Source organism: Aquarana catesbeiana, linkage group LG04, assembly GCF_042186555.1.
Source record: "Aquarana catesbeiana isolate 2022-GZ linkage group LG04, ASM4218655v1, whole genome shotgun sequence".
NCBI classification, from domain to species: Eukaryota; Metazoa; Chordata; class Amphibia; order Anura; family Ranidae; genus Aquarana; species Aquarana catesbeiana.
Window position 1 is genome coordinate 625,666,449 of NC_133327.1, and position 23,266 is coordinate 625,689,714.

The 23,266-nt window shown below is 42.7% G+C and overlaps 1 protein-coding gene across 2 annotated transcripts in view; it reads left to right on the top strand.

Moving 5' to 3' along the window:
• The window catches only part of SUSD4 (sushi domain containing 4), a 220,639-nt gene that overhangs the window by 99,038 nt on the left and 98,335 nt on the right, over positions 1-23,266 (top strand). For both annotated transcript variants that reach the window (XM_073628340.1, XM_073628341.1), the window contains exon 3: positions 11,042-11,254. In XM_073628340.1, coding sequence (XP_073484441.1) covers positions 11,042-11,254 — 213 coding nt within the window. The remainder of the gene's footprint in view (positions 1-11,041; positions 11,255-23,266) is intronic.

Consider the following 23,266-nt stretch of genomic DNA (forward strand, 5'->3'; position numbering starts at 1 on the left):
TGGCTCTCCCACCAGGCAGCAAGAACAGAGGTGGGAGAGCCACCCTCCCATGTTCATGAAGGTGTCACATTGTTGCAGCCAGAACCCTCCTCTGCTCTCCTCTTCTCCTGGTATGTGAGCGGGCCTCACCTTGATGACCTCACCTTTATTGGAAGATGAATAAATGTTGAAGATAAAGGTGGTAAACGGTGGAGTAGCCTGGTCTATTTGGAACGCACAGCTCATCCTGGAACCACTGAAGGGATCACTCAGAATTGTGGAACAGCAGCAGGACAGGAGTGAATAACACCCATCCCAAGACACCCACTCTATCGCTCGGTACCCCTGTGGGGGTGTTTGTTTCTGGTGAGTGGGGGAGCACTGGGGGGCGAGCACTTCAAGTCACCGTTTGAGGAATACACACAGAAGTCACTGGTTTATGTTCCTAAGACTGAATAAACAGCACATATACTGAACTTTGCTTTTAACATCATATGGCTATAATAACTCTCCGGTTTTAGATGGATAGTATATTTTAAGAAGTCCATTATCACTTGCCAAGAAAAGTAATAGACTGTAAACAAATTTCTATGTACGATTTCTATGGTATTTAATATTCATTATATTTATTGCAAATCTCATTAGAGATCCTACCACTGATACACTGATCAATATCTCTGGGAGCGATATAACATTTGCACCGACATGTATTTCACATATGTCTTTCATTTAAAGGGAGGTCCCCTCTAACGGGCCATACTGTCACAATACTTTTGAACCCTGGGGTTACTTTTGACCTAATTTTATATTTTGTATAGAAACTGGGAACGTTAATAACTTCTGCACTGACACTCTAATTCACGCATGTTTTTCACTCAATAAGAATTTTTTTCCTCTTGCAGGCGCCATATTGTCACAATACTTTTGAATTTTGGGGTTATTTTTGACTATACCAATTAATTTTTTGTAGTATTAATTTTCTCACATTATTTACCTAATTCCAAACCTGAGAGGCACTTTTAATATTGGGGTGATAGAAGTTTAATTTTGGATGAGATAGTACTTATTTATTTACTAATTTATTTATTATTATTTTTTGTTCTTCACATATATGGTCATTATTCTGGTTTAGACCATATTACGTCATTTAGTGGTGGAGCCCCTATATATTACAGCTTATTGAACACAGATTGTAGCTTATGACATTTATACCCACTTTGGATTAATTTATAAGATAGGGCAGCGCCATTTGTACTCCCACACTATCTATTATATCTTTGTAATTAGACCCCTTGGGGAACTAATTAGGGATAGGCAGCAGCTCTTACATTGTCCTAAGCGCGGATTCATCTATTTATATCTTTAAAATATTGCAACGACCACCATTTTATTCTCTAGGGTCTCTGCTAAATATAATATATATATATATATATATATATATATATATATATATATATATATATATATATATATATATATATAAAATGTTTGGGGGTTCTAAGTAATTTTCTAGCAAGAAATACTGATTTTAACTTGTCAACAAATGTCAGAAATTGGCTTAGTCTTAAAGTGGTTAAAGAGGAACTGCAATCTGCTCACATAATTTGTAATAAAACATCTTTGCCATTCTGAAGCTTCAAAGACGGCTACAGCCTGGCACTTAATGGCCGGGAGGGCGTCCCTGGATGTCTTCCTGTTTACTTGTTCCCCGTGCGCCGCCGCGGGCGTGCATCAGGGAAAATCTGTGTTGGCCGTGTCCCTTTAGCACTGATCATGCTATATGGCCAATCACAGCAGCCATTTAGCACTCGATCGCCATGTCCAATGCGTGATGATCTCAAATGTAAACATATGAGATCATCTCTCATTGCTGGCTCTCCCTCCTCACACAGAGACCGCATGTGAGGAGGGAGAGCTTCTGTGCTGCAGATTGTGAGTGAACACTGAATAAAACACAGTAAATACAGTGCCCACAGTACCTGTCAGTTCCATCTGTCCCCAGTGCCACCTGTCCCCAGTACCACCTGTCAGTGCCATCTGTCCCCAGTGCCACCTGTCATCAGTGCCACCTGTCAGTGTCACGTGCCATCTGTTATCAGTGTCACGTGTCATCAGTGCCACCTGTCATCAGTGTCACATCAGTGTCACGTGTCATCAGTGCCACGTATTAATGGGCGGCACAGTGGTGTAGTGGATAGCACTTTCGCCTAGCAGTAAGAAGGGTCACTGGTTCGAATCCCAACCACGACACTACCTGCCTGGAGTTTGCATGTTCTCCCGGTGCCTGCGTGGGTTTCCTCCCACACTCCAAAGACATGCTGGTAGGTTGGATCCTGTCTAAATTGGCCCTAGTATGTATGAATGTGAGTTAAGAACCTTAGATTGTAAGCTCCTTGAGGAGCCATCAAAAACCAAAAAAAACCCCATCAAAAACCTCACCATTCTTCTTACTAAATACCTTGGAATGTCTACTTTCAAAAAAGGGGTCATTTGGGGGGTATTTGTACTTTCCTGACGTGTTCGGGTCACAAGAAATGAGATAGGCCACCAGTACATCAGGTGTGATCAATTTTTTATGATTTGCACCACAGCTTGTAGACTCTTTAACTTTCACACAGACCAAATAATATCCACTAATTTGGGTTATTTTTATCAAAGATATGTAGCAGTATAAATTGTGGCCAAAATTTATGAAAAAAAAAATACTAATTTGCAAAATTTTATCACAGAAACCAAGAAAAATGTGTTTTTTTTTCAAAATTTTCGGTCTTTTTTTCATTTATAGTGCAAAAAATAAAAACACCCAGAGGTGATCAAATACCACCAAAAGAAAGACACCTAGTACAATTGTTATTATTAGTATTATTATTATTATACAGGATTTATATAGCGCCAACAGTTTGTGCAGCGCTTTACAACATGAGGGCAGACAGTTACAATAGACAGTACAGTTACAATACAATTTAATACAACAATACCAAGAAAGTGGTCAGTGATGAGTTTATAACTGTCTGTATATGATCTGTTCTCACTGAACAATCTGACACAATATTACTATATCCGAAAACTCCAGAATTGGCCAAGCAAGATTCAATGACAGGTTCTCTTTAACCAAACTGACAATTTGTAACTTTCTTTTATTCGCTTCCCACACAGAAGTCAGTTTATTCTCGGATATGTCGCCTTCTTTAAAAACATCTTCTCTTGTGATTATCCAGCAAAATTCTTCATTGTGAATGGTCCTTCACATGAACCAGCTGATGAGAAAGAAGTTTGAGAATATAGTCTCTTTGAAAGATGTTCTGGGTTCAGCGGGTTTTTTTCTCCTTGCTGGCGGCCATACTCAGAGGAGCAGAGAATGAAAAACACATCTTGTAGACAGAGGAGGATGTTAAATAAACTTTATTGATCGCATGAAGTCCGTTCACAGTTTGATGATCAAATATGAACAAGAAAATATTGATTGGGCTTTGTGGGTTGCCAATGTGATTGAGTTTTGGGTTGTAAGGATGGAAAGGAGCTCATATCTCAACTACCAGCATGCTATGGGGCCAAGCAACTATTTGTTTTATGTTTTCAGGGATTCGTATACTCAAAGTGATATTTCAGTTGTTAGTTTATGCTGCTGAGTTCAACAACTTGAGGATTCTAAACTTGGGAGATGTTACATAGCTACATAGTAGGTGAGGTCGAAAAAAGACACAAGTCCAAAAACTAAACAGTAAAGTTAGCCCAACTTTTTTGTATAATGTGAAAGATGATGTTACGCCGAGTAAATAGATACTCAACATGTCATGCTTTCAAATTGCGCACGCTTGCGGAATGGCAACAAACTACGATGCCTAAATATCTACATAGGCGACGCTTTAAAAAAAATGTATGGTTACCAGGTTAGAGTTACAGAGGAGGTCCTGTGCTAGAATTATTGCTCTCACTTTGACGATTGTGGCCATTTGAACACCATTTACATTTGCAGGCACGACTTATTTATGCGTTTTCTTTTCTGTGCGTGCACATGGGTGTGCTTTAAAAAAAAATGTTTTTCTTATTTAAACCCGAGAGATAGTTACATAGTAGGCGAGGTTGAAAAAAGACATAAGTCCATCAAGTCCAACCTATGTGTGTGATTATATGTCAGTATTACATTGTATATCCCTGTATGTTGCGGTCGTTCAGGTGCTTATCTAATAGTTTCTTGAAACTATCGATGCCCCCCGCTGAGACCACCGCCTGGAATTCCACATCCTTGCCGCTCTTACAGTAAAAAACCCTCTACGCAGTTTAAGGTTAAACTTCTTTTCTTCTAATTTTAATGAGTGGCCACGAGTCTTATTAAACTCCCTTCCGCGGAAAAGTTTTATCCCTATTGTGGGGTCACCAGTATGCTATTTGTATTTTGAAATCATATCCCCTCTCAAGCGTCTCTTCTCCAGAGAGAATAAGTTCAGTGCTCGCAACCTTTCCTTATAACTAATCTCCTCTAGACCCTTTATTAGCTGTGTTGCCCTTCTTTGTACTCGCTCCATTTCCAGTACATCCTTCCTGAGGACTGGTGCCCAGAACTGGACAGCATACTCTAGGTGCGGCCGGACCAGAGTCTTGTAGAGTGGGAGAATTATCATTTTATCTCTGGAATTAATCCCTTTTTTAATGCATGCCAATATTCTGTTTGCTTTGTTAGCAGCAGCTTGGCATTGCATGCCATTGCTGAGCCTGTCATCTACTAGAACCCCCAGGTCCTTTTCCATCCTTAGATTGTGTCTAAAAAAATATGTTTCTAAGACGTATCTCTTACATTCAGCAGCTTTCTCCTGCCTCTGCTTCCCCGCTGCGATTACCTGCAACTTCCAGCTGTTAAAACTGCTATTGTTTACACAGTAGGAACAGCTGTCAAAATGCAGCCTTCTATGTAAAGTGTCATTGAGTAATACAGTGTAATGGTGTATTGTTACATTGTAATTATTATTTAATTCATATTTATTTCTAAGGCGCGATAATTAATGTGCTGATTATATCAATTAAAAAACCTTATATGAAGAATACAATGTAATTAAGGGAATATCTATTTAACCCCTTAATAATCTTTGGTTAACCCTAATTAACTCCACTCTCCTTTGTCCCATTTTTCTGATGATTTTTTTTTTTTACTTCAGTTTTTTATAATTAATATTTACATGTTTTTAATTTACTGTACAACTAGTTTTAAACTAACACTATTCAAAATAGAAGAAAGTTTTTTATACGTATTTTTGTCTGTAGATTACATAGTAAATAAACTAATTTTTTGCAAGGCAAATTTGGCAAAAGAAACCCAAGTTTGTCCTCAAAAAAAACAATGCATGCATTCATTTTTTATCATAAGTAATGACAAAGGTATCGCTGAATAAACACGCCTATAGCAGATAAACAAACATAGTGAATAGAGTATAGAGGTACAAGAGCTGAAGTGGTTAAGTGAACTTCAATTCATTTAAAAAAAAATGTGTTTAACTTTTGCCCATAAAATGTTTAATTGTATTATTAAAAAAATGTATAATTTATAAATGTATAATTCTTCTTTTTCCCAGACTCTATGTTCCTCTTGTTTTCTGTAAGAATAGCACTGATAATTGTTTAAAAGATTTTGCGAAGTGCTGCTTATGTTAAAGAAAGTCTATAATGGTTTTAGGTCAATTTTAATGTTTGTGTCTAAACTGATATTTAATAAGCGCTTCTCTTTCTCTTTATATATATATATATATATATATATATATATATATATATATATATATACACACACAGGGCTTTTTTTCTCAGAGAATAGTTGCAGGAACTCAACCATGCCCACCACACACACATACCTGCCAAATGGCATCAGATAGTGCATACAACCCCTCCCTCCACTGCCCTCATCTTCTCCCCCCTCCTTAAAAGCTCCACCATCTGTCATATTTCCTACCTTTGTTGCAATATTAAGCTGAAGCACCTATCCAGCTGTAGTACCTCCCAGCATACTATAATATACTACAGTCGCTTGCAAGGGAGATCACGCAGTAGGAGCATCAACAACTGGTACCAGGGAAAAAAATGGAGATCACAGAGGGTGCAGCCTACCACACACCCTCTCCTGCCCATGACTGCACTGAATCCTGGGCACCTGTTCTGTATCTCCCTTGTACCTGTCCGGCACTCAGTGGGATCTGCGCAGGAGATCTGACCTGTGGGAGCTACTGGGACATAAGCTATCACTTGTAAACGCAGCTGGACTTCAGTGTTACCAAGTGATAGTGGTGAGCAGGGAGCAGAAGACCTGAGTCAGAGGTGGTGGAACTGAGTTCCCCCTAGTTCCTGCTGAAAAAAAGCCCTGTATATACACACACACATTATTTTTGCTTAACAAATAAAAATTGAACGCAGAACTGACACCCTCCCTGCACTGCCCCAAACCTAAAGGAGCTTACAATGTAAGGTCGCTAACTCACATTCATACACATGCTAGGGCCAATTTAGACAGGGGCCAATTAACCTACTAGCACATCTTTGGAGTGTGGGGGGGAAACTGGTGTATTTAGAGGAAACCTACACAAGCACAAAGAGAACATGCAAACTCCAGGCAGATAGTATCTAGACATTGGCCGAACACCCCCTGTTCGGTTCGCAGCAGAACTTCTGAACAGGAGAAATGTTCTAACCCAAACGGCAACCCCCATTTAAGTCTATGGGAACTGAACAGGAAAGATCAAAAGTGCCCATTTTGAAGGCTTATAAGCAAATAATAGGCCATAAAAAGGGTATAGGGGTCTGGGCACTGTCCATATATCATAAAAAAAAATGTTTTTTCAGGAGCAGTGATTTTAATTATGCTTAAAGTGCAACAATAAAAATGAAAAATTCCTTTAAATATAGTGACTGGGAGGGGGTCCCCTTAACCACTTGAGGTCCGCGCTATAGTCGAATGATGGCCACAGCATGGACCTGAATTTCCGGGAGGCCGTCATAGGATGTTCTCCCCTTTGCGCGCTCCCCGCGCACCTCCTGCTGGCCGCGTGCGGCGCGCGCCGTGATCACCGAGTCACCGAGATCACGTGTGTAAACAAAAGCTCGGTAGTCGTTTTTTTTTCTCCTCACGCTGACAGCGTGAGGAGAAAAAAAAGCCGATCACTGGCTTATGCTCAAGGGACATCGGTCCTGAAGAGGAAGGAGGCACATCTGCCTCCTCCTCTGTGCCTGCCAGTGCCACCTGCCATTGCCACCTGCCAGTGCCCACAGTGCCCACCAGTGCCACCTATCAATGCCCATGAGTGCCACCTATCAATGCCCACCAGTGGTGCCAATCAGTGCCTCATCAGTGCCACCTAGCAGTGCTGCTTTTTAGTGTAACCTATCATTGCCCTTCACTGCCACCCATCAGTGCCCATCACTGCCACCTATCAGTGCCCATCACTGCCAGCTATCAGTGCCACCTATCAGTGCCACCTATTAGTGCAACTTCTCAGTGCCCACCAATGCCACCTATCAATGCCCTTCAGTGCCACTCATCAGTGCCACCTCTCAGTGTTACCACTCAGTGCACACCAGTGCCGCCTATCAGTGCCCACCAGTGCCACCCTATTGATGCCCATCGGTGCCCATCAGTGCAAAATTCAGTCTTTTAAAAAAAATTTTTAAATAATAAAAACCGCAGAGGTGATCAAATACCACCAAAAAAAAATCTCTATTTGTGGGAAAAAATTTATAAAAATAAAATTTGGGTACAGTGTTGTATGACCGCGCAATTGTCATTCAAAGTGCGACAGCGCTGAAAGCTCAAAATTGGTCTGGACAGGAGGGGGGTTTAAGTGCCAAGTAAGCAAGTGGTTAATGTGGCTGTAAAGTGGCACATCTATAGCATGCAGAAAACCTGCTGCAGCAAAAATTTAATTTCTAAAGAGAAAAAAAACGAGTCAAATCCCATTTAAAATGACTTGTGGTTGCAATTCCTGGAACCCGGCTATTGAACAAATAAAGAAAACAACATGCCCCCTCCCCAGTCCCCAGCCCCCTTTGGGACTGGCAGTGGCATCGTTAAGGGGTGGCTATTGAGGCTGGAGCCCCAAGTACCGTGAGTGTCGCTGGCTGCCTGACACAGTGCTGTCCCGCACAGCCATGGCACTCTCACTTTATCTGCACTCTGTGCTTCACTGACATCCAGAGCCCGGAGATCAGTGTGAGAGCGAGTCTCCTCACTTGCTCTGCCCATATCATAGAATCGGGAGGAACTTTCTCACACAAAGCTCCTGAGCAGGTGAGTGCAGACCATGGGGGAGGGGGAGGTGCGAAACTCTGTATACCCAGCCTCTCTGCATATACCTATCCTCTCTGTATATACCCAGCCTCTCTGTATACCCAGCCTCTCATATACCTAGCCTATCTGTATATACACTAGCCTCTCTGTATACCCAGCCTCTCTGTATCTACACTAGCCTCTTAGTATACCCAGCCTCTCTGTATATACTCAGCCTCTCTGTTTATACACTAGCCTCTCTGTATACCCAGCCTCTCTGTATATACACTAGTCTCTTTGTATACCCAGCCTCTCTGTATACCCAGCCTCTCTGTATACACAATCCGCATCTGGTGGCAGGTGACGTGACAAGCTCTCTGGTGACCCTAATGTAAGGGGGAGACTCTCTGGGGACCCTGATGTAATAATTTATATATATATATATATATATATATATATATATATATACATACGTACACACACACACACACGTATGAACCCCACGCCAAAATTTAAAAAAGAAACAAAAAAAAAAACAGTGTGGGGTCCCCCCCACTATCCATACCAGACCCTTATTCAGGCATGCAGCCTGGCAGATCAGGAAAGGGGGGGACGAGCAAGCGCCCCCCTCCCCTCCTAAACCATACCAGGGGATGAGCAAGCGCCCACCCTCCCCTCCTGAACCATACCAGGCCACATGCCCTCAACATGGGGGGGGTGGGGGCTTTGCAAGGGTCTCTTCCCTGGGCTGTGATTGTCGGGGTCTGCAGGCAGGGGGCTTATCGGAATCTGGAAGCCCCCCCCCGGCCCAGATCTGCGCCCCCCATGTGACTGCGTATCAGGTACTTAGTACCCCCACCCATTCACCAAAAAAAGTGTCAAAAAGTAATAAACACAAGAAACAAGTTTTTGACAATTCCTTTAATGAAAAATAAAAAAATAGTGTCCCTCGTGTAAATCCATCGTTAATCACACCGCACGACGACCTGAAAAATAAAAGAAATTAAAACTGCTCCCGCCTCCTGGGAGGCCTCCTGCCAAATGTCTGCTCTGCGCTTTGACACGTCTAATATAGGTAAAGGGTGGGGTCACCTGGCTACGTTACCTTCTGACATCACGGACTGGTGCATGCTGGGCATGTGACGTCACAAAGGGGCGGTGCCACCGGGTGATGTAGCCAGGTGACTCCACCCCTTACCTATATCAGAAATGTCAAATCGCAGAGCAGGCACTCGGCGGGAGGCCTCCCAGGGGACAGGAGCGTTTTTGATATACTGGGTTGGTGGGCGGCGTGATTGACGATGGATTTACATCGAGGGACAATATTTTTTTATTTTTTAATAAAGGAATTGTCAAAAACTTGTCTCTTGTGTTTATTCCTTTTTGACACTTTTTTGGTGAATGGGTAAGGGTACTATGTACCTGATACTCATTCACATAGGTGGGGGTGGGATCTGGGAGCCCCCTTGTTAAAGGGGACTTCCAGATTCCGATAAACCCCCCCCGTCCATAGACCCCTACAACCACCGGCCACGGTTGTGGGGATGAGACCCCTGTCCCCATCAACATGGGGACAAGGTGCTTTGGGGTGGGGGGCAGCTCAAAGCACCTACCCCCCCCTCATGTTGAGGGCATGTTGTTTGGTACAGTTCAGGAGGGGGAGTGGGGCGCTCTCTCGCCCCCCCTTTCCTGACCTGCTGGGCTGCATGCCCGGATAAGGGTCTGATTTGTATTTTGGGGGGTCCGACACTGTTTTTTTTTTGGCATGGGGTTTCCCTCCAAATCCATACCAGATCCGAAAGGCCTGGTATGGAATGGGGAGGGGACCCCCATGCCATTTTTTTTCTTTATTTTTTAACTAGCACTTTTTTGTTATTGTTCAGCTGTCAGAGGGAAAACCCATTGACAGCTAATGACTCATCTGTTGTTAAGTACACCACATCCGGCTTTCCGGCCCCGCTCCTTAACAACCAGCTTACACTGCTCTGCCCAATTAGGGCGCAGAATGCACTGTGCAGCGCTCAGTGCATTGCAGGGTGTTCGTTGGGGCGAACACCCTGCAAATTTGGGTGTTCAGCGAAGGGCTGAGCAGGCAAATGTTTGGCCTGAACTCATGCTCAGGCCAAACCATTCACCCATCCCTAATGGTATCATGGTTGGGATTTGAACCAATGACCCTAGCGCTGTCCGGCAGAAGGGCTAAGCCCTGTCTGTAAAATTCTGCTTTAGTAGAGGATCTGCCCATTGCACAGAAGTCCCAGAGCATTATGGGTTTTCTAAGAGAACATAGTAGAAGCTGTTCCCTTTCAGACCCTGTGTGTCTGATTGAAACTTCCAGTGGAGCCCTACAGAGTAAGATGGATAGAGGAGGAAAAGCCACTGCTTTTACTCATCCACTTGTGTTTCAGCTTGAGCTATAAAGCTCTCTAAACAGTCTTCTTTCAACAAAAAGTAAAGAGATGGAAACTTGTAAAGCCTAAAGTTCCACCTGCTGAAAAAAAGAGAATACATACCTTACATATTTAAAAATTTTTAAAAAATACATTTTATGTTTTGGTCCTGCTATAACTAAATGGGTCAGAACGTCTTCCTCTGGCTCAGTCTGAGGTTTCAATAAGAGTGCCGGAGGAGAAACTACATCTGCTGTTGATTCTGCAGGAAGTCATAGCTCTGCTCCCTACCTGCCACAGAGGTAAGTATTGACTGTTTTCTTTTTCAAAGGGCAGTTTTATAGAATTTTTTTTTTAAGGCTACAGAGTTGCTTTGAGGAACAATTGTCTGATCCTGTACTTGATCACTGCTATCTACCTTTCTCTTCAGGGTTTGAAGACCTGGCCACCTGTCCTATCCCAGAAGTCCCTGAAAATGGATACAGAACACAAAGCATTAGCGTCTTCTTTGAAAATGCCGTGGTTCGGTTCCACTGCCAGAACGGTTACAGACTCAAGGGCCCTTCAAAAAAGATGTGCATTCTGCTTAACAATGGCTCTTTGGCATGGCGGCCAAGCGACACTCCTGTGTGCCTAGAAGAAGGTAGGATGTGGACTGCTGCAATAGCTATTAATGGTCTGAAGTGTTGATACTTAGTTGAGATGAGTATTTTCCTTGTATACCAGAGACTGTGTGCTTTATCACTGTGGGTGATCCACATATCAGGTTTTAGGGGTAGGACTGCAACCGGCCATAATGGCATGATGTTGTTCCTCTGCTGTTAGCTCTGAGTGGGAGGCTCTAAGGGAAAGTAGAATGTATTTACGAGTGCTTAATTTAACTCAGTGTTTACCTTAAAGTTTTTTTTTATATATCTCACCTTTTTACTAACTTGCTCTTCCATTGTTTGTGTTATCTCATTAAAAGTATTTGCAGATTAACTGCTAGAGGGCACTCTTGCTGGCTTAGTGTAATTACTCTGTATTTCTCCTTACTATGGTGGAAAGAAGTTATCAGGTGCACAGGGAGTATATTGTTTTAATCGGTTGGCTGACTCGCATTAGGAGAAGGAGCACTGCAAAAAGAAAGTAGAGTGTATTTTCAGTGAACTTAAATTTAGCGGGTTTTTTTGCAGCATTTAGTTTAAAATGATTGTTTATGTGATATTTCACATTTATATTTTTACATATTTCGTTAATTTCTTAAATATGGAAATATGAAAATGAGCCCCAAGAGGGAAGCATTAGTGGCTCTTTAGGTTACTCTTGTGATTACTCAGCAAAGCAGCTATGGTTAGCCTAGTATTTGATTAAAGTTTCTGTGTTTATTAAAAGTCAGCAGCTACAAAAAGTGTAGCTGCTGACTTTTAATAAACATACACTCAGTTGTCCCACAATCCAGCGATGCGGCCGTCCAAAGCCTCAGTTCTCTCCTCTGTGCCAGCATTGCAAGTGTGGGCACCCGGCTGTGACAGCTTACGGCTTCACAGCCAGGTGCGCACTGAACATGCACTAGTTGTGCTGCACGTCCTGAATGGCCGGGCAATCTTCTGGGACATGTGACGTGCCCAGAAGATTGCAGGGAGGGAGGGGGAGAGGAGAACTTCTGCTCGAGTCACCTAGGTGGGTGAGCTGGGTACCTGTGGGAGCTGGGTACCTGTCAAAACTAGGTACACGCTCCCCCCCCCAAAAAAAAAATGAAATGATATATAGGATATAACGATGATTTAGTCTAGGCTTTTATAGAGAAAACTACTAAATAATGGGCTAATGGGCCCACAGGCTCTTTTTCCTACAAGTTTTAATAACGACAACCAGTCTACTAAACCTGCTGCTCTTCCCAGGGGATGTAGTAGCCCCACTCTCTGGTGTCTTCAAGTATGACTAGTGGCCACAGATGCCCAGGAGGCAAGGAATAAGTAAGTATGGCACATAGACAGAATGAGCATAAAATCCTGCAAATGTTGCTAGATAATACTAGGCACCAGCCCCTGCTGATCTTTTTTTTCCAAAATGATGCTGCGGGGACCCTGATATCACCAGCTGGGAAGGCTGGCTTCATTTGTCAGCATGACAGGTTTACTTTAGGATGCCTGCAGAGTCACGGGGCCCTGTAATGATGTATCCTCAATACCCATGAATTTTAGTTACTTGAAAGCTTCTTACTCCGTGAACCCTGCAAATAGCAGATGTGGTGTGACACGCTGGAAAACGTTGTCAGAAATGGAAAGAAAATGTAATTCTGAGCCTTCTGTCTTATTATAGCTGGGAGTCTCTAGGCAGATGGCAGCAATCTGATTGGCTGGAGGGCTCCATGAAAGCCTGTTAGTGATGGAGCAAATTATATGGTGAGAGGATAAGTTGTTCTGACCTCGCTGACATATGATGGCGGTCTGAATACATGAGGACCTGAGTCCTATATACAGCAATCAGACATTAAGATCCTTTTGATGTTTTCTTGGCTTCAAAACTGAACATCTGAAGGTCACTTCCACGATTCACTAAATTCATTGGGGGGCCCAAAATATACAGCCATCGTGCACTGCTATTTATAGGGTTTGCCAAGAAAAAAACTTTGTAGCAAACAAATGTAACAAAAAAAGAAAGTTAATGCAGCTGCTACATGCAGCAGTATTTTATTTTTTATATTTTTATTTTTTTAGTTAGGATATACTGCACATTCTGTAATTTTATACGAAGGTATATATTGTAACAGAAGTTAAGAATATGTTACCCCAACATATCATATTCCTGATATGTGTCTGTTGTACCATGTACTTGCGTTAAAAAGTATCAAGTTCTCTTTGTATTGATTCCTTTGTGTGAAATACCTGGTGATCCTGCCAGTCCCCCTGCTTTCCTGTTTCAGACTGACCATGCTAGGCATAGACTCATATCCTTCCCAGCGTTGTCAGTTTTCTGACTGTGCTAAAAGCACAGCCTGCCTGTCCTCTAATCGCTAAAACACGTGTGAATACGCCCCCTGCACACCCATTACCAGGGAAGATCAGTGTACCCCTGCTTCTCCACCCCCACCTCTCCAAGCCCCTTATGCAGCTGAGAACCGAGATTATATGATCACATAAAAAATAATAATAATTTTTAAAAAAGGGATTTATAATTTTTTTAAATACACATTTTGCCCTGCATTTCTTTTTTAATTTAAATGTGTTACAGGGTATGGGTTCACATATATTCTATTTTAGAAAAAACATATTCCTCTAACTTTTTTAAGGTATATAATATGTCCCATTTACAGCTCTTCTCCGTGGTCACAGCACCAGGCCACAGCGTAACATAATATCCTTGTCTAGGCAGATGATTATGTAAAGCCAGGATTGTAGTAGAGGGATCATAAATCATATTGCACAAAGGAAATCCAATCCAATTACATTCCGGTAGGGAACATTATCTGTGTGACTTATCCGAGAATCACATCTTTGGACAGAGCGAACTTTCTGCACATCGTATTATCATGTTATCCACGCAAGCCGCTACCAAAGAGCTCTTCACAAGCTAAAAATGATGCATGCTATAAATGGTTTAAAGCTGGACTTCAGATGACTGCTAAATATACAGTTGAAATACTTACTGGGGCTATCTCATCTGTCCAGAAACCCCTGTAGTCTATGTGCTCCTGCCAGACAGCTTGAATAGGTTGGTGACATCACTTTTCTCCACTGCAGTTAAGCAGTATAGCTTGGTCACCAGCCGACTCCTGCCAGCTGATTGGACAATGAGGAACAGTAGCAAACGGATGAGGTCATCCCTCTGCTCTCCTCTTCTCTATGTTCAAAAAGGTAGACTGACAGCACAGTACAATGAAGAAGAACCTTTTTGGCTCAGGGCACTGCCCCTCTCTCTCCCAGTCTGAGTGCTACTGTGCAGAGGATCAAATACTGAAAGAGGCTCCAATGGTATTGTTATATTCATAAATAAATGTAATAATTATAATAGTTTCTTTAGTGAAAGCGTTACTTGAGTACATGGTATTATTTTATCTGCCTGGGCTGCAACTTTTAAAGAACTGGACCTTTCAGCAACTATATAATACTGCGTCAGGATCCAGATCTGAACCCAGGACCTCTGCTGCATCTGTCAGTAGCTCTTCTTACTGTGCCAACTAAGATGCCCAATGGCTACCTGCCTGCTCCCTTGGACAACCCTACTTTCTATCTTGTTTCAGATGAACCTTGAACTCCTTCCCCCTCCCATGAACATACAGTGGGTAGAGAAAAGAATCACCCCCCCCCCCCTCCCTTTGGAGCCTGAAATAAAGACAGACAGTTTTTGTTTTATCCACCTGTATTTGTTCAGTGCAACTTATTAACATCCAAGTTAAAAGATATAACACCAACATGTCAGAAAAAAAATGACAGCCTTTAGTCTGTTTGGATATGTCTTTACTAACTTTCCACATCTAGGCTTTGCAATATTTACCCAATCTTCTTTGAAGAACTGCTCAAGTTCAGTTAAATTTGATGGTGACCGTTAGTGGACTGCAGTCTTCAAGTCATTCCACAGATTTTTAATAGGGTTTAAATCTGGGCTCTGACTAAGCCATGCAAGGACATTCACTTTTTACTCCTACAACCACTGTGTGGTCATTTTTGCTGTGTACTTTGGGTCAGTGTCGTGTTGGAAGGTAAACCTTCTTGCCATTGACAACTTTCTGGCAGAGGACAGCAGGTTTTCCTCAAGAATTTGATGGTATTTTTCCCCATCCATTTTTCCTTCTATCCTGACAAGTGTTCCAGTCCCTGCTGCAGAGAAGCAACCCTATAACAAGATATTACCACCTCCATGCTTTACTGTAGGAATGGTGTTATTTGGTTGGGAAGCTGTATTGGATTTCCACCAGACATATGGTTTGGTGTTGAGGCCAAATAATTTAATTTTAGTCTCATCTGACCACCTTTTTCCATGTGGCCTCAGAATCTTCAGTGTGCGTTTTGGCAAAGCTCAGTCGTGACTGCAGGTGGCCTTTCTTAACTAGTGGCTTTTTTTTGCAATCCTCCCATACAAGCCACATTTCTGGAGAATTTATGATATTGTTGTCACATGCACACAATGGCCACTCTTTGTCAAAAATTCCTGTAACTGCTTCAGAGTTGCTGTAGGCCTCTTGGGAGCCTCTCCAACCAGTTTCCTTTCATCCAGTTTGGAGCTACGTCTTGATCCAGGGAGGGTCTGTGTTGTGCCAAATACCTTCCACTTCTTGAAAATAGACTTCACTGTTCTTATAGGCATTGATAATACCTTTGAAATGTTTTTGTATCCATCTCCTGACTTGTACCTGTCCACCCCCATGTGCTTGCCTCCGTAATAAAATGCTTGGTGATGGGAAGAACCTGAAAGGGCCCCTAGAAAAGTTTACGAACTTCCTCCACCTCCAGAGGGCTCTTTTGACATGGACTGGGATCCTTACAAGCATATACACAAACTCCTGCCAATGATCCTGTATCTTGAGGATAAAATGCTGCAAGGGCTGCAAATGCAGCCATGCCCACTGGACCACCAGATTTAAGAATGTCAGCAATCTTAGGGCTGACATAACCGCCCTTATGGACAAGGGCCAATTGCCCTGAAAGAGACGTACTGCTTTATCCACCTTCAAAATCTTTTCTACTGGTAAGAATACCATCTGTTGTTTAGAGTGCAACATGTACCCTAGAACGTTTACCACTTGAGCCGACACCAGGTTTGACTTCTGCAGATTTAAGAGCCAACCACAATATTGAGTAATTGCTAGGAAAAAAAATGTTTAAGCAATAGCCAGCATGGATTCATGAAAGACAGAAATTTTCAAACAAATTGAAATTCTTTTTATGAGGAGGTGAGCAAAACCTTAGATAAAGGAGTGGCTGTGGACCTGGTATACTTTGGATTTTGCAAAAACGGTTGACACGGTTCCCCACATGCAGCTAATGTGTAAGGTAAAGTCCACAGGCTTGAAAAAAATTATTTTGTAAATCAAAAGAAAACTGGCTAAACTACCAAATTCAGAGAGTAGTGGTTAATGATTCATACTCTGAATTGTCTAAGGTTATTAGTGATGTACCCCAAGGTTCAGTGTTGGGATCCTTACTTTTTAATATCTTTATAAATGATATAGGGTCTGGGATTAAAAGTATAATTTCAGTGTTTGCAGATGACACCAAGCTATGCAGTAGAATAATTTACAAGCCAACCTCAATGCATTGTTTATTTAGGTGACTGTGGCAAATTAAGTTGATAAATGTAAAGTTATGCACTTTTGGACTAAAAATATGCATGCATTGGCAGCAAATCATACCAGATTTAACAGAGAAGGATTGGGAAGAGGCTTGTTCCTCTCATTTACAGGTGTCTCCAGCCATTAATAACAAGGTGACACAACTATACATGATACACCAGTCTTACCGTACTCCGGTGAGGTTGCATGCTATGCATCACATACCCACGTCTAACTGTACAAGATGTAATCACACAAAAGCTGATTTTGCACATGTAATTTGGGTGTGCCCTGTCATAGCTTGTTACTGGAAGCATATGATGGATTTCTGTCCTCAGTATTGTCAGTACCTGTTCCCTGTACTCCTATAGTATGCCTCTTGGGTATTCTGGGTGAGGAACAGTGGCAGAGGTATCACAGAGCTCTACTGAAAGAGACGTTGTTTCTGGCTAGGAAGGCCATTGCACTTAAGTGGATTCAACCCAATCCTCCTCCTGTCCGTACGTGGATAAAAATGGTCAACCAAATACTGCCATATGAAAAACTTGTATATGAACACAGAGGGTGCCCAACAAAATATAATACGATTTGGGATGTGTGGTGCGCATCTTCCCTCACCATTTCCAGTAATTGAGAAACCCACTGACTCAGATATAAATTATAACAACTGTCAGAATTCAAACCTTTTATTGTTGATTTTTCATACCCAGGGAAATAACAGTGACTCATTGAAAGCTTTATATATCTTTTATTTTCTGATCCAAGCAAGCTGCATATACATTTTCAAATAACCTGATACAAGTTGGTTCAAATGTACGTTATCTGCTATGGTGCTCATGTTGAGCATTTTGTCAAATTTGTTACTGTAATGCATATTCGTTAATAAAAAGCGTTTTATATATATATATATATATGCATCATACATACTAGGGGGAGTACAACCGGGGGAATCTGTGGTGGAGAAAGATCTGGGTGTTCTGGTAGATCATTAGCTTTGAGCGGAACTTCACCCAAAAGGGGAAGTCCCGCTCTTCCTCCTCCTCCCCCCTTTCATATTTGGCACATTATTTTTTTTTTACGGGGGTGGGGGGGAATCGGGTACCTGGTTTTGACAGGCTTAGGCAATATGAGCGTAAGTGGTCCATATAGTGAACTTGGTGTTTAGTTTTTTACTTTAAGGTCATCACAGAGGACAAGGGGGCAATCTTTACGTCTGGAGGAAAAGAAATGTTATCTCCAAATACGGAAAGGTTTCTTCACGGTAAGAACTGAAAAAATTTGGAATAGACTCCATCAAGATTATGGTCAGCTCATTCAATTGTTTTAACAGTGCCTGGATTCTTTCCTAAATGCACAATGTGGTTTATTTTTGGGGGTTGAACTGGATGGACTTGTGTCTTTCTTCAACCAGATTTTTTATGTAGCCAAGACTCTCCAGATATTCATGTGCCAGTGTCAAATCCAGAGCTAGCTGCCTCTCGGAACTGTCAAAAAGAGCAGGTAGTCCACCCTGTGACATCCTACGGGCATAAAAAGGCTAACACCTTCGCCATCACTTTGGTGAATATTCTGGGTGACGATAAGAGGCCAAAAGGAACCACCATATATGCAGTTGTGTATCCCCTCTGCCGTCTTTATTGCCAACCTGAGGTTCTTTTGCAACCACCGATAGGGATGTGCAGATAAGCATCCCTCAGATCTTTTGACGCCATATACTAAACTGGAGGGAGTAAGCTCCTGACTGAAAATATGGAGTTTACCTTGAACCTTTTCTATCCCATTGTTCAAAGGCTTCAGGTATAAAATTAACCAGAACTTCTCTGAGGGATTTTTTACCACAAAATATGAGAATTAAACCTCTCACCTATCTCCGCTGGAGGAACTAGAACCACAACATTCTTCTCCTTTAGTTCCTCAAGCAGAGAGGCAATGGCCTTCAACTTCTCTGCACATCTCAGGAGCTCCTTGACAAAATACCTTTTCACTGGGGTGTTTGCAAATTCTAAATGATACCCCCTCCTGACAACACCCCAAAAAAAAAAGATATTGGAGGTCAACGCTTTCCATTGTGGGAGGATGGACCCCAACCTTCCCCTTACCACTGGGACACAGTCACTGGGCTTTTTAAGAGTGGTCAAGAGGACGAACGATAGCTCCTCCTTTCCTTTTCCCTTCTAGGCTCCCCAAGGTTTCTTTTGACCACTGTTCTTACTGGGTGGGAAATGCTTTTGTGAAGGGAAGCTTCTCTTCCCCTGCACACTCTTCTTATGTTTATTTGGGAAGGCCTTCTTCTGCTCTATGGTATGGTTCAGAACCTCCTCCAATTTGGGGCCAAAAAAAAGGTCACCCAAAAATGGACCCCTTAAACTTAACTTTTGGCGCTGAATCACCCTGCGAGCAGGGTTGAAGACATTCCTGACATCCAAATAAATTCTGAAGATACGCTGGCAATATACCCTACTCCCTGCAAAAGTATGGGAAAGGAGGCAAGAATCACCTCAGTCAGCCAGTACTCCATGTGCCTGGCCACTACTGTCATGTCCATGGCTGGTTTCAAATTCGCCAGGGTGGAGTCCTAGGCCTTTTTGAGAAAGGAGTCCATCCTTGTATCCATTGGATCCCTCAATGCCCCCATATCCTCAAAGGCCAAATCAGTGTTCTTTGACACTTGAGAAAAGGTGAATCAAGCTTCTGACTTTTTTGCATAACCCAGGAAAAAAATTAAGTTTAAAAAAAAAAAAAACACATAATTTGATGGCAATAGTTATTGATACATAGTAGGCTTTAGCAAACTTAAAGTGATTGTAAACCCTCTTTTTTTTTTAAATAACAAACATATCATACTTACCTCCACTGTGGCCCCGAATCTTGTCTTCTGGGGTCCCCCGGCAGCTCTCGCGGTACCTCCCCGATTCAGATAACCCCCTAGGAGAAGCGTTCTCCCGGGAACTCGGCCCCGCCCTCCGGTGCCCGCGTCATTGGATTGGATTGACAGCTGCGGGATCCAATGGCTGTGCTGCTATCAATCTATCCAATCAAGACCCCATGGAGAGAGGGACCGCGCGTCTCCGCCGAGGGAAATATGGGGCTCAGGTAAGTAAAACTGGAGGGCCGGTCACTGCCAGGTGTTTTTCACCTTAAAGCAGAGTTCCATCCAAAAATGGAACTTCCACTTTTTGGAATCCTCCCCCCCTCCGATGTCACATTTGGCACCTTTCAGGGGGAAGGGGGGAACAGATACCTGTCTAATACAGGTATTTTGCTCCCACTTCCGGGCATAGATAGCCGAGCCACCGCGGGTATCTACGCCACTTCCGGCGCCTTCTCCGTCCCCCCACTATCTTCTGGGAGACACACAGGTCCCAGAAGACAGCAGGGACCAGTGGGATCGAGCAGCGTGAGTCGCGCATGCGCAATAGGGAACCAGGAAGTGAAGCCGCAAGGCTTCACTTCCTGATTCCCTTACCGAAGATGGCAGCGACTCATCCCAAGATCCGAGGGACAGGTCGGTTTCGGGTGCTGACATCGCAGGCTCCCTGGACAGGTAAGTGTCCTTATTTTAAAAGTCCACAAAAAAACAAGAAAAATAGCCCTGGGACTTTAGATGAGGTGAGAGAGGTTTAGCCAATGTCCACAGTGAACGCTGAGACAAAATCAATTTATTCATTTCAAAATGTTATGTAACTGAGCGGTAACAACAATGATTGTGAGTTACCAGGCATAATAGCCAATGTACACAACACAGATGAACGTAAATATACAAAGATTTATTACAAATGTTATACATCATTGAGCAACAATAAAACTTGAAAATTGCTGGGTCAGTAAGTACACATACAAAATAAGATAAAATGTACATACATGTGGACAGGGAAGTATGTAAACATAATGCAGACATCAATAATACCCAGCATGTACCGGCATAAAATAAGCATCAATAAAGCCCTGCAATATTTGTAGCTGCTGACTTTAAAAAAAAAAAATAGGCGGAACTCCACTTTAATGCATAGGATGCATTAAGGTGAAAAAACATGAGGGTTTACAACCCCTTTAAGTGGTGCTAAAGGCTCAAGGTTGTTTACCTTCATGCATTCTATGCATGACGGTAAAGAACCTTCTTTATGCAGAAGCCCCCCCCCCGATACTTACCTGTGCCCCACTTATGCGATCCAGTGATGTGCACAAGACCTCGGCTCTCTGGGTATTCTCCCTCCTCATTGGCTGAGACAGCAGCGGAAGCCATTGTCAATCACAGCCAGTGAACCACTGTGGAGAGAGGGGATGAGGCCGTGACGGGGCTCTGTGTGTGAATGGACACGCAGAGAAGCGGCTCAGAAGTGAGCCTGCTTAATTAACCCCATAGAAAGCTGCTTGCTCTGGGGGCACTCAGCAGGATAGAGGGGCCAGAAGCATCAGCGGGGGACCCGAAAAGAGGAGGGTTGAGGCTGCTCTGTCCAAAACCACTGCATAGAGCAGGTAAGTATAACATGTTTGGTTCAAAAACCCTCTTGTGGGATTTTGAGGGCAACCAAAAAGAAAGATAAATTGCTATTTAAAGTGGTTGTAAACCCTTACAGACCACTTTTAACTACAGGTAAGCCTATACTAAGGCTTAACTGTAGCTACCGTGGATATCTCCTAAACCCAGGGCTTTTTTTTCAGGGGGAACTTGGTGGAACTCAGTTCCACCACCTCTGGCTCAGACCCTTTAGTGCTTGCTCACCACAATCACTTGTAAACACAGAAGTCTGGTTTCTGTGTTTACAAGTGACAGCTCTGCACTCTGTGTGTAACCCCCATGAACTCTGCACTCTGTATGTAATGCAATCCTGATATTTAATGCCCCTTTGAGACCCTTCTACTGTTTGTGAAATATGACCACACCCACTATTTGATGTGATTTGGAGGGTGTGTGTGGGGGGAGGGGTTTTGGGGGGTCGTGGTGGAGTTCCAGCACCTATTGTTTGAGAAAAAAAGCCCTGCCTAAACCTGCATGGTTTAGGAGATATCCCCTGTATCCGCATGTGCCAACGTCATCGGCACATGCGCACTGAAGAAACAGACCGAGCGTGCCGTTTCTTCAGCTGATGTGCCGTTAACGGCGGCTCCCACGCGCATGCGTGGGAGTGACGTCATCGCGACTCCAGCCAATCACAGCACCGGAGCCCGCGATACCCAGAAATAACTCCGGGAGACATGTTGCCGGCTAGAGCAGTGTGCCGGGACCGCTGCGGGGACTTCGTTCTAAGGTGAGTATTTCATAATGAGCTAGTATGCTATGCATACTAGCTCATTATGCCTTTGTTTTGCGTTTTTTGCGTTTTTTTTTTCTCATAGTGTCTGCCTATATCAAACTCCACTTGCTTGTGAGCTGGGGTGCTTTCATACAAGGATCCCAATCCCCCCATACCATGGAAAAAAAGACATGCACAGCTTTGGCTGAAGTGAACAGCAGTGGAGAAATTAGCTTTGCAGTTTTTGCAAAGCCCCCCCCCCCCCCTTTTTCCATGGTATGGGATTAGTATCCTTACATGAAAGCACCCCAGCAAGTGGAGGTTGATATAGGCAGACACTATGAGAAATGATAATATTCTTGATGAACCTGAAGGCATCTAATTATACCCGAGGAAGAGATTGATTAATAAATCTAGAAATGCGTTGGTTACATGATGCCCAAGTGAATTATCTCCTAAATATCAAAACTCTACAAAGAGATATGTAATATTGCAAAAGTATCAACCTTATATGTATTGATATATGGAATGGTTTTCTGTCCTGACAATGGCCATATGTGATTTTAATAAGGATATGTTATTTTAGAGATTTTATAATAAAAGTATTTTTAATTAAATAGCAATTTTTTTCTTTTCGGTTGCTGTTAAAATCCCACAAGAGGGTTTTTTAAACCAAATTTATGTGAATAGGGATGGCGGCAACCCCCTTCATGAATAGAGTAAACTTATACTAGAAACAAAGTAAAACATGTTTCTTATTAAAAAAAAAAAAACTTACGTTCATCATCACTTTAGGACTCCTTCACACTGGAGATTACCTGCAGACACCATATTCCAGCGGCAAGAATCAGCGGATTCCTGCAGCTAAAATAAAAGGTAAATGTGAATAGCAGCAGCAAAGTAGAGCAGATTCCACAACTGTGCTTTATTAATTATTTACGTATCATGGTTTCCCTTTAAAGTGCCTTATCAGTGCCTATAATGCTGCTGCAAATTGTTCCATTGACTTTGTACTTCTAAACGGTTACCGCAGAAGGCAGATAATGACCCTTCTGGGAATGGAGATATCTCCCCAGCTATTGGCTGAGAAGGGCCTTGGTATTGTGTTGTGGAAGTGGGAGAAGCCTATACTCATCTGATAGGAGGATTAGTGTCCGATGAATTTTAT